Source organism: Lissotriton helveticus, chromosome 5_1 (assembly GCF_964261635.1).
Source record: "Lissotriton helveticus chromosome 5_1, aLisHel1.1, whole genome shotgun sequence".
In the NCBI taxonomy this organism is placed as follows: domain Eukaryota; kingdom Metazoa; phylum Chordata; class Amphibia; order Caudata; family Salamandridae; genus Lissotriton; species Lissotriton helveticus.
In genome coordinates this window covers 616,115,168-616,127,811 of record NC_136065.1, presented here as the reverse complement: position 1 = coordinate 616,127,811, position 12,644 = coordinate 616,115,168, and the positions used below count along the sequence as shown (strand labels likewise).

Sequence of the window (12,644 nt, the reverse complement as noted above, 5' to 3'; positions counted from 1 at the left end):
CTTTGTCAGCGGATATATTAAAAGAGGTTTTGAGACATCAGCTGCCAATCAGTCTGAGATTAGGAACTTTTGTGAGTCCCTCGACAGCAAAATTGATGGCCTTACTACAAGGACAGAGGTACTGGAAGATAAAGTCGCTGGCCTTTCCCTGCACTTGGATCAAGCTAAAGCAGATATCATCAAGCTTAGAAAGGAGGATCTGATGTTAGCTGAGAGAATGAAATCGTTGGAAAATAATGCCCGTCGCAACAATCTTCGCATTCTCAACGTCCCTGAGGGAAGTGAGGATTCGGACATTAAGCAGTATATCATATTGCTCTTAAAGGAGTCTTTAAGTCTGGACCAATCAGTTGAAGAGCTAGGCATAGATATTCAAGGAATCCACAGGGATCCTTTCAAGAAAAACCCGCAGAGATCCAAACCAAGAAAAATCTTGGTGAATTTCCTTACATATACACTCAAAGAGGTTATTCTTGATCTGGCCCTTAAACAAAAGTCTGTGAGTGGGAAGGGTTTTAATTTCCAGATCAGGTCAGATCTTTCTAGGTCTACCCTCGATAAGCAGTTCGGGAGGAGGCTCGAGGCATTTAGGAAATTAGGCGCTGTAGCGCAACTTATGTTTCCTGCTGCAGTGAAGATTATGCATAATAATAAAATGTATAACATTAAATCCATACAAGCAGCAGATGAGTTATTAATGACCTTTGGTAAAGAAAAAGGGCCTTCAGGTTAAGGATGAGTTTGTAGGAGGGTAGTTTTATACCCCCTGGAAAGTTGTGATACGTCGTGTAACTTCGTGTGGGGAAAAATTACGAAACAAAAAAAATAAAAATAGTTGGGTATCTTTATATTATTGACACAATATTAACACAATATTAGAGAGGTGAAAAGGAGAAATTGGTGGAAAAAGAAAAAACAAAGAAAGGAAATTACTTTTATGATATGATACCCATCGTCTTTTTATACTAGATTGCCTGTTGACTCTGGTGTATTATGGTCAAATAGCAGGATGGGAGCTTAGAGGGGCACTACCTTCTGGACTTGGTCCGGATAGATAGAGCAAGGGTTTCCCAAGGGAGGGGGGGGGGGAATTTGGGGCACGCCGGGGGGGGGGGGGGGGGGGGGGGTTGGGGGGTGCAGGGCAAATTTTTTTAACATTTCCTTATTTTCGGCTTGGTTTTATTTTTATTGTTATTGGAGAGATGTGTGTTTGTGGGCATATTCTGGTTCAGTTTGCAAGGCCTTCTTTGTGGTTCTTCGACAATTAGTCTAATGATGGTGGGAGGACTTGTTTGCTATGAATAGTTTAAAGAATCTCTCCTGGAATATATGTGGCCTGCGTACCAGCCCTAGGAATAATAAGATAATGCAATATTTGCGTGATTCTGATGCGCAGGTCATTGTGCTCCAGGAGACACACCTTATTGAGTCTGAGATGCTCTCTGTGGTTAAAAAGAATAGATGGATTGACCTATGTGTTTCAACAACACAATCCATGAATATTAGAGGAGTTGTGATTCTTTTTTAAAAATCTGTAAAAGCAGGATTAGTCTCTAAGTTAGTAGATCCAGGAGGCAGATGGGTTATCGTATCGGTAATTATAGCGGGGGCCCAAATTACTATAGTAGGGTACTATTGTCCTAATCAGGACAATCCTTCGGTCCTGAAGTCCATTTTTCCTCATTTACTTTCTTTCCCGGAGCCTACGATTCTGGCAATATAGTATTGGATCCTTATCTAGATAAAACCCCCAACTGCCGGTCTTTAACTCCCTCTAAAACTAGAGCTTTTCTGCTTGATAGTGTGAAACAACTTGGCTATATGGATATTTGGAGAATAAGATCAGGTCAACAACAGGGCATCTCATTTCGTAACTATAAATACCATCATCAATCAAGAATTGATTTTATGCTGATTAGCCAAAAACCGGTTAGCTTAGTGAAAAACATCTCCTACCTCCCGTTTCATTTATCGGATCACTGAGCCATTTTTTTGGAGCTCGCCGGTTTCCCTAAAATCTCGCCGAGAACTTGGTCATTTGACCGTTCATTACTCTCAACACCAAAAGATATTGACTTCCTTGTAACTGAAACACAATATTTTATGCGTAACAATATTGGATCAACCTCTTTGGGGTGTGTATGGGATTAATACAAGGCCTTTTTAAAGGGGCTTGATAACCAATAAGGTTACATATAGGAAGAAGATCTATAGGGAGGCGGTTTCATCTATGGAAGCCGAGATGGCCAGGATACAAACCGATATTATCTTGCATTCAGCTGCGCCTCCTGATATTTTACAGGAACTACAAACTAAGCTGCTTACTCTACAGGGAGATTTGGGCTCAATTCTGAATGCACGTATCCTTGAAAGATGGGGAGCTAGCAAGTTAGCACATTTCCAATATGGAGAAGATGCCGGTAAATTGTAGGCCTGGAAGGCAAAAACAGACCAGGTTAGGAATAATATAGACTCAATTACTTATGAGAATGTGGTCCATTCTGCTGATGAGGATATTAGAAGAGCTTTTTGGCAATTCTTTAAAAATATATACCATGAAGATAAATATGTTAATGTAGATCATGTGGAGGAGTGGTTGAGGGGGATTTCACTTCCTTCATTGTCGTTAGATCAGAGTGCCTCACTAGATAAGATCATCACACAGGAGGAGGTTAGACTGGCTATTTTTAGTAGCAAGAAGGGTAAAGCAGCAGGCCCGGATGGCCTTCCATCTGAAATTTATAGGGCCCTGGAGCAGATAATCGTCCCTTTCTTTACCTCATTGTTTAATCAGATCCTCCAGGAAGGATTGCTACCCCCCACTTCATGGAATAATGCGTCCATAACTTTGATTTTGAAACCAGGGAAACCGGCATCATGCTGTGGGTCGTATAGGCCAATTTCCATTTTGAATACCGATTATAAAATCTTTGCTGCTGTCCTCGCTAACAGATTGGGGGCAGTAGCAGCCGGTATCTTACATCAAGATCAGAGGGGGTTTGTGAAGGGCCGTCAGCTATACGAACTGACCTATGACTTAATAGGCGCTATTGATATGGCAACTATGGATTCTCTCCCCCTGGCTGTACTTACTCTCGACGCTACCAAGGCCTTCGACAGGGTGAATTGGACATACTTGTCGGGGGTCTTGGGAAAGTTTAACATCAGTGATCGATTTCGACGAGCTGTGGGATTACTTTACCAGAATCCTTCAGCTTGCCTGCTGGTCAATGGAGAACTATCAGATCCTTTTAACATCACAAGAGGAACCCGACAGGGCTGCCCTCTCTCCCCTCTCCTATTTAATTTATATATTGAACCCTTCGCCCAACAGCTGAGGGACGCTGTTAACATCAAGCCTTTCAACTATAGGGGATGGGAGAAGAAGGTGGCCCTGTATGTGGATGATATTCTCATTTTTTCCTCAGAACTCCGTACGACCTTTCCATCAGTAATTGTTTTGGCCCATGAGTTTGGGGAGATCTCCGGTTATGAGGTCAATGCCTCTAAAACGGAGATTATGGTTTGGAATGATCCTGAGCCTGTGGCAGGGGCTTGGGTGAGCCCTGCTTTACGTTATCTTGGTCTCAACATCGTTAAAGACATAAATAAGATTTATTTTATTTATTTATTTTGAAAGTTTTATAGAGCGCGAACAAGATCCTAGCGGATATCAGAGCGCTATACAAACAATAAAATGTTACCTATACAAGCAAAAATAGTAGATCCACACAGAGGTACAAAGAATCTAATAAGTGTCTTGTGGTTAAAAGCTAGCTGCCTTTCACCACCTTGATTCAGTAGACCATACTCATGTGTATCTAACCATGAGGATGGATTTAACTTCATTTTAAAAGCAGCAGTGGAAGGGTTAAGTCTGATTTCTGGGGGTAAGGCATTCCAGATTCTGGGTGCCATCCCAGAGAAGGATCTGTTATAGGTTTTTTCTTATGGAATTTTTGTGGTTTCAGTAGTAATTTTTCAGCATTTCTAGAGGATCTGGTCCCACCAGAGATCGTCAGTTTCTGTGCCAGGTAGCTGGGGGTCTTTTGATGTACTGCTCTGTGCGTCATGCATGCAATTTTCAGCTGAATTCTCGCATCTAGGGGTAGCCAGTTCAGGGATTGAAGGTCCGGAGTAATGTGGGAGCTACGTTTAGACCCAGTTATGAGTCTTGCTGCCGCGTTGATTGAAGCTCTAAGGGGTGCGGTTGATGCTTTGGGCAGGCCACAAAGGGTGACACATCCGTATTCCACTCTGGGTATAACCAGAGCTTGTACTGCCTGCTTAAAGTCATTGTGTGGTAGGAAGGGTTTTAGTTTCCTCAATGTGTTTATCTGAAGATTGGCTCCCTTAGTAGCATTGCTGATATGTTTTTGCATGTTGAGGTTACTGTCTAAAGTAATTCCAAGTGACTTCGCTGAGTCCACAATAGTCGGTTGTACGTTGAACGCAGTGATATGTTTGATCCAGTCTTGCATTTTCGGGATTTGAGCTGGCGGGCTATTAGGAGAAATTCAGTCTTTAGGGCGTTCAGTTTAAGATGATTTTCTGCCAGCCAAGTTTGGGTGTTCCTAAGAGCTATGTTAAGTAGTTTGATGTCCTCTAGGAAGTGTATCTTGAGATATAGCTGTGTATCATCTGCATACATGTGGTATTGCACGTGAGAGGTTTGTAGAATTTCAGTTAGAGGTTCCAGGAAGAGATTGAACAGTGTTGGGGATAGTGCTGAACCTTGCGGTACCCCCAGGGTCACTGGGACGGGTTTGGACAGGGTGTTCTTGATTTTGAATTGTTGTGTCCGATTTTGGAGAAATGAGGTGAACCAGCTAAGCACTGTCCCAGATAGGCCCATTCTGTGTTTCAGGAGGTCTAAGAGGTTATCGTGTTTAACCGTATCAAAGGCTGAGGATAGGTCAAGTAGGATGAGCAAACAGGATCCATTTTGGTCAAGTATTTGAAGCGCATCGTCAATGATGTGAGTCATGGCTGATTCTGTGCTGTGACCAGCACGAAACCCTGATTGGTGTTTGTTGAGTAGGTCAAAATGATCAATATGTTTCGTTAGCTGTAGATGTACACATTTTTCCAGTAGCTTGGCTAGGGTAGGGATATCGGAGATTGGGCGATAGTTGTTTAAGTCCGTGGGGTCTGCTGTGGGCTTCTTTAGAATGGGTGAGACCTGGCCTACTTTGAGGATGTCTGGGATGCATCCTTGTTGAAGGGAACTATTTATGATCTTAGACCAGAGAGGTAGAAGCAGTGGGGTAAGGTCTTTGACTGCGTTTGCCGGAAGCGGGTCAACAGAATGGTTGGCTGGGTTCAATGCACTGAGAATTTTGCCTAGGGCAGCTTCGGAGTAGGATGAGAATGATGACCATCTTGCATTATTTTTAGGAATAGGCTTTGATGGGGGTTGGCCTGGCGGGTTACTGGGAGCAGTAGAGGTAAGTGTATTCGGTCTCGCATATAAGGTTAGATCCTTTAGGAGGTCTTTCTTGATGGTGTCGGTCTTCAGGGAGAAGAAGGTGGAGAATTCTTTACAGTTTGGCTGCGAGCCTTCAACATCTTGTGGTCGGTGCGGTGCTTCCTTAGATTGGGTTTTGATCAACTCAAAGAGTTTTTTGGGACGGTTTCTTGCCTGGTCAAGTTTGCTACACTTAATTTTTCTGACGTGGCAAAGGATTGTCGAAGACTTATGCGATCTTGGTCTTCACTTCCGTTATCTATCTTGGGTAGAGTGAACCTAGTAAAAATGTTTGAACTACCTAAAATTACTTTTTTGTTCAACACCATCCCTCTTCATTTTGAATCTTCCCTTTTGTCTAAACTGCAGAGTGAAATCAGCTCTTTCATTTGGAATAAACATATACCCTGGATCGCCTGGAAAAAGCTTAGGCGACGCAGAGAAAAGAGCGGCCTAGCAGCGCCAGACCTTCAACTATATGCATGGGCATTTCAACTCTCCCACGCTAGGATGTTATTAAAAATGCCCCCAAATCAGGGGATTGGATGTATGTTTGCAGCATTACTTAGAGGTTACGGTGTGGCCCAGGCGGGGTTTTTGTTTAAGTTTGGAGACCCCAAGTTTTTTAAGAAGGTGAAGCTGAAGGTTCTGCAGGGGGCAGCGAAAACTTGGGCTAAACTCAGTAATTCTATAAAGTTGGGATATTTCTCAAGTAGGTCGCCACTGTGGAACTCACCTGGGAGTCCGGGCTGGCTTCTTGATAGTCTCGCGTTACCATTGAAAGAGGCGGGATTGGAGGTCTGGGGTGATCGGTTTGTAGTAGGCACTCTGCTCCTATGGGATTCATTGTTAAATAGAATTGGGCCAAACTTCTTGAGGTTTAAATATCTTCAGATTGTAAGTTGGGCCCACTCACAGACTTCGGCTAGGAGTAGATTACCATTAGGAGGGGATAGTCACATAGTGGCCCTATTGCTGGATAAACCACCAGCCAGAAAGGAGGTTTCAATATGGTATAATTTACTATTAGATGAGGACGATGGTGATTTCCAACTGCCGGAGACGCTGTGAGGCCCCTCCTTTGCTGGCCATAACGTGGAAAATCTGTGGTTTAAATCTTTTAAGGTTATGTGGGAAATCGTTAAACCAGCTTGGCTTCGTAGGAACCATCTTTTCACTCTTCATAGAGCCTATTATTCACCACAAAGGCTATCAAAATTCTCAAAAGACTCTCCCGTGGCATGTTCCAAGTGCGGTTTGATAGCTGCTTCAGACCTACATATGTTTTTTGACTGTCCCTTGTTGCTTTCTTTTTGGGACTCAATAAGCGCCTCGCTTACGACAGCTATGGGTTTCCAAATCTCGATAAACTCTTCGGTTGTAATATTCGGAATCTCGGATGAGGTTTGCGGCCCGGCAAAAGACCTTCTTTTTTATTCCATCTTGCTGGCTAGAAGGGAAATCTGTAAGAAGTGGAAGGACCCGACACCTCCCTCCCTGTTTGACTGGCACACTTCTGTCCTGCAAACGTCGAAGTTGGATCTGGCAAGGTCTGGAAATCAAGACAAAAGAGCTTTTTGGCTCCTTCTGAACTGGATACAATCTTAAATTTTGACTATGGTTTTTTTTTGTGTTTTTTTTTCCCCATGGCCCAATGATTATGCTGCTTTGGTTATCTTTTGCTTTCCTATTCCCTGTATCCCTGGGTATATCAGTCCGGTCCTAGTGACTGGTATATGACTGCAACAACTTCACTCTCTAATGGTTTTCTTTGTGTGGTGCTCTGGGGGGTAGAGATATCACTGTCAGGTGACACTGGATAAATAACTCGGGTGTCCCTGCCAGTTTATCTGTGGCAGTATGTCTCTCCCCTTGTGCTGCAATGTAGTAAACCAGAGTGGAAAATGAGGACCAACAAAAAAAGATTCCCGCCTGCCACGCAAACAGTGTTTTTTCCCCTGAGACACAAAAATCCATCTGGACGTTGCACTCAGTTAACAAATACTGAAATAAAAGCATCACAGTAAGTCACCACATCGCTACGAGAGTCAGACAGCGGCAGAAATACATGCAAACAGCACGTAATTTATTTATAAAGTTTTATATATAGCGCGAACAAGATCCTGAAGGATATCAGAGCGCTTTACAAAAGGATGGAAGGAAGATAATAAATGCAGTCACAACATCAGGTACGAGTAGAAACAGGAATAATCGCATAATTGCATTACAAATGGGTAAAAGGAGAGTAATACAATAAACAGGTAAATATCAGACTACAGGGGGGAAATATTATGCAGTAAAGAAGAGCAATATCCAATGATGGTCAAGTTGTTGTAGGGGCAATGGCTTTGAGCAGGTGAGCCTAGCCGCATTAAGGTTGATGAGATGGGAGAGACCGCAGAACATCTTTGGTTCACATCTCACCTATTTATCTTGGATTTTGTACAGCAAAGCATTCTGGGAGGGTTTAGATATGACAAGGCACAGGAACTACAGCGACAGGAGTGACATTTTAAGTGTGGGCTTTAACCTCATGGCTGCTGGAGCGATTCCCCTGCAGTGCTGGGCCGTAATAAAAACGGGTGTGGTCATGACGAGCTCAGCTCGTCATGAGCACCTGAGAGGTATATGCCATGACGAGCTGAGCTCGTCATGAGCACCGAAGGGGTTAAAGCTCACATTATGGTCATCCTTTTTGTGGCATAGACTTTTACATATGGCCCACGGGTTGCCTGGCACATGCCGCCTGCAGGCATGCTGCAGTACATTCCTTTGCTGTCAAACATACAAGAATGCACCGTCTGCACCTGGAGATGTTTACAGGCACTGCTAGGACAGCATGCATACAGAAATGGTTGTGAAGCATATTCAGTCATGATACCTCCTTTAACTCATCATCCTTCCAACTTGCTACACAGTATACACACACACACGGGAAACAGAATTTCTATCTTTATGGGTGATCCTTCATGCTGAATACCCAATGGAGATTCTTGTTGCAGGAACATCTTGGTGGCTACCAAACAATTAAGGCAGTAAATTCAGGTTTCATTATTCAATTACCCAAAAATGTAAATTCATATGAATGTATACAACATGCCTGATAAAAATCCAAGACATTTGACCAAGTTAAACAATACCAGAGAATCGTGCAATGCGAGCCGCTGATATGGACAAGTAGCAGTACAGCACAGCCATATACAACGTAGCTCTAAATGCAGAACTTGCACCTAGTGAATAGAAAGAACTCTCAAAACTCCACTGTTCAGAATGGCAAAGCTAGTGAACAGGTGGTTGGCTTACATATCAGGCACCTATGGGAGCTGCATCTATCTGCATTGTCAGTGAAACAGAATGGACAGCACATTTACCCTCACAGTTCAATATTAGTATTGAGCACTGTATTGAGGGTTAATTTCCAGCATGAACTCAATTCTGTGAAAGACAACTACAAACTTCCTCCAAAGTCCACTTACAATATTGAAGTCCAAAATTAAGATTCAAATCATCTTCGCTTTTTCTCGGTCTGATTAGTTGGTAAACATTCTGGACCCCCGAGCAGCAAATTACTTCAAAAGACGGTGGTTTTTCACTCTCTCTATTGAGTTTTATCTCTTTTTGTTCTCTGAACAGTTTGAACAAGAGTTGCACCTCTAACTCTTCATCATCAAATAAGAGACAGTCTCTCTATTCCCTGCAAGACAATCAAAAGGTACCAATATAAATCTACATAACATTCACAAATAGCTCCACCGGCAGTGTCATCCATGGTTCTGGCAGAACTCATAAGTACTGTTGACCCCAAGAAACAGCAATTCATTTCTGGACTACCAGCATTGCATGATTCTCCTGTTTTGTTTAACTTGGTCATATTTCTTGGATTTTTATCAGGCATGTTGCATACATTCATATGAATTTACATTTTTGGGTAATTGAATAATGAAACCTGAATTTACTGCCTTACTTATTTGGTAGCCACCAAGATGTTCCCGCAAAAAGAATCTCCATTAGGTATTCAGCATGAAGGATCTCATTTAAAGATAGAAATTCTGTTTTGCGTGTATGTGGGTATACTGTGTAGCATGTTGGAAGAATGGGGGTGGTGAAAACACAGGAGCCACACAATCATCAAACAAAAAGATTAGAGAGAATGCTGAGAAAGTGTTCAACAAATTAAGCATATGCTCCCAAGTCAGAAAACACAGAGTGGTGATATTAGAATGCATAAGGAGTGACCCATGCTGCTACCTTACACATGTGATTTCTAAGGTACTGCAGAGAAAACCACGACTGTGCTCGATAAATGGACAAAGATATGAAACTGTGGTCTCAAACTGAGTTTTTGCAAACTTGACAAAGATTGCATTACCATCCCAGTTTGGGGGAATCCAACTTACTGGGAAGAATATGGGTTTTCGTCTACATGTATGTTTTTTCATTTTTTGATTGACCTTAAAATATATCCAGGAGTGTTGCAAGTCTCAACAGCTGCCAAATAATGTTAATGTATGCCTGTATTATCCACAAAACAAGTAAACGTGAAAGAGCTCCACCAAAACTAATGATCCCCAATTAGAGTCCAGTAACAAGATCTAAACAAAACACTTTCCTGGAGAGAGATGGAGTAATTTAATTTCAGCCTTAATTCTCTAAATTGGATGTAGCAATGCTGTAAGATTTTAAAAAATCAATTCTTTAACAGGAAAAGTGCGGGAATAGAAAGGAGGCTTGTAAAACATGCATCTCATTTGAGACAGATAATGAAAATGCACCTTTTAGGGTTGGCTTGAGCTCTAACTATATCAAAATTCTGCAGAACCAGTCTGACCAAATAGTCATCCTACACCTAAAACTTGCTAAACTTTCTCCTCCTCTGGCTAGAGGATGTGAATCACAACAGTTTGTGTGGGCGCCCAGATGAAATACAAAGTCCTTTCTTAGGGTGTACTGAATTCCAGATCTCACAAGGAAGAGCTGAAAGCAGGGGTGGGTGGACGCTCCGATTTGCGTTTGTGAACCTAAGGGAAACAGTTTTGCAATAGTTTTGCTCTCACCTTTAGGCTGATACTAAGAAACACATACACCCAAGCAACCAACAGTCCCAAATCCTCCCAAAACCACAAGAACACTTCTTGCATAAATGAAAGCCTAAAATTATTTCTCTGTGGGATAATAATTTACTGGTTAAAGTAAATCACACACACACAATATCCGGATGCTCTGGAAGAATTTGGGGTTTCGGGAAGATGTCTGCATATTAAGGGAGAAACTTGATTCACGTAAACTTTTTTGGAGACTACAAATGGATTGCTGTGGCGTTGGAGCACTTTCCAGGCAAAGCCCAAATTTGTGTGAATCGGATGGGCTGATACCACTGTCAGTCAACTGCTGAAGAACCCTGATTCAGGATTCAAACGAATAGAGGTATTGGTTTCTAAAGGATCTCTTAAGTGGGACAATAAACAAACGAACCTGCTGGCAATCCAGGGACACGAAGGCTTTAAAAGGTTTGAACCACTTACGTTAAGAGGAATTTAAATCAATAAATTTTTTTTACATAGTCAATATTACTATTGGTGCCTCTTGCCACTTTTGCAAACCGCTCTCTTAAAATGACCGGCAGACAAGGTCTATGTACACATATCTTGTGTGTTTTGTTCAAGGTGGCGGAAAGTAAGTGTATGTATGATTGAAAAGGGTACATTAAAATGCATCAAACTTGATCTGAAATATTAAAATGATCTTAATCCAGAGTTGGGGTTTTAGCTGCATAATGTCAGTAGGTAACATATGTGTTAGCCTGAGGCAATCACATGTCAGTAATGTCCCATGATCTAAAGGACACATCCATACCATTTCCAAGTCTGTTATTCAATTGAGGACTAATGAAAAATCTAAGGTACACCGCCTTTTCTATCTGATTAAATGGTAATACCTAAATACTACTTCTTGCCTTTGAGGTATCAGCTTCAATTTCCATGCACACAACCTCAAACAACATTCTAGCCATATCCAGTCGCAAATGTGACCTTATGCATTTCTAATGTAATCACCCTCCCATTGTTTGGCATGTTGCTGATATTCCAAAACCACGTATTGATTGTTCTCAGGCCGGGGTGAGTTAAAGGTGCAGAACCAGCCATCATCTTTAATCTCCCTGGCCACTCTCCACAGCCCAAACACTAAACAAATCCAATACCTGCTCCAGATGAAGCTAATGCTGTTCTAACATCCTCACTGACCTTCATACGCCTGATGAACAAGGTTGAAGAGCTGCTCGGCTTGCTTTTTCAGCTCAGGGTCTCTGTGCTTGTCAGGATGGTATAACATGCAGAGCCTGCGGTAGGATGCCCGGAGTTCTTCCTGAGAGGCCTATGGGAAAGAAACACAAAACATATTCAATTAGAGCAGAATCAATGATGTTTCTTCTTAGTCGTCATCGAAAATCAGCACAGAAATTGGAAGCTGCCACTCACTTTTCAGCATGTTCAGCTATTCTGCAGACCGCGTTTAATCATGCTGTGGTTCATCACAATTTAAAACGAGAAAAAGAAATCTAAAAGAGTTTTGCTTGCCTCCTAGTTTTCCACTCATTTGAATAGTAGTAATTGCGTGACGAGCTGTCCAACTATAGCTGCTAAGATCAGGCTGTATGATATTTAAAAAAGTGGTTTCCACCAGGCACCGACTTGTCTTGGGCTAAATTGCACAAGGCGTGCCCTTTTGTGTTTGTCGTGGGACAAAGTCTGACTTGAGCTTTGAGGCCAACGACATTCCTTTGACTACAGTAAAAGTGAGCATTCAGCCTTTGCTATGCCTGACCTGCTCACTGCCAGTGATGCAGGTGACGACTGTGCCTGATGCGGCATCACCAGCCCTTGTAGGCATTCTATGAGTTGTGTGTGTGACCCATCTCTTTCAAGTTGCAGCAGAGGTTAAGACTCCAGCTCCCCTTTTCTTGTTCGATGTATGTTAGGCCACCAGGTGTTAAACCTGGAAACAGTCTTCAGTATCATATGCTTTAACACCCACATCACACCTACATCAATGTCACTTATAATGCAATCCTGGCACAATCTTAAAGACTTAGTGGCATCCTATTTGGCTAAAATTTCAACCTCGATAAAGAAAGTGGTTGGCATTAGTCTCAAATAAAAGGAAAGTAAACCATGTAAAA

At 42.2% G+C, this 12,644-nt stretch overlaps 1 protein-coding gene across 1 annotated transcript in view; it reads right to left on the bottom strand.

Moving 5' to 3' along the window:
- DNAJC11 (DnaJ heat shock protein family (Hsp40) member C11) overlaps positions 1 to 12,644 on the bottom strand; it is a 536,755-nt gene that overhangs the window by 416,649 nt on the left and 107,462 nt on the right. Inside the window, exon 2 of the mRNA XM_078642976.1 lies at positions 11,710 to 11,839. Coding sequence (XP_078499102.1) covers positions 11,710 to 11,839 — 130 coding nt within the window. The remainder of the gene's footprint in view (positions 1 to 11,709; positions 11,840 to 12,644) is intronic.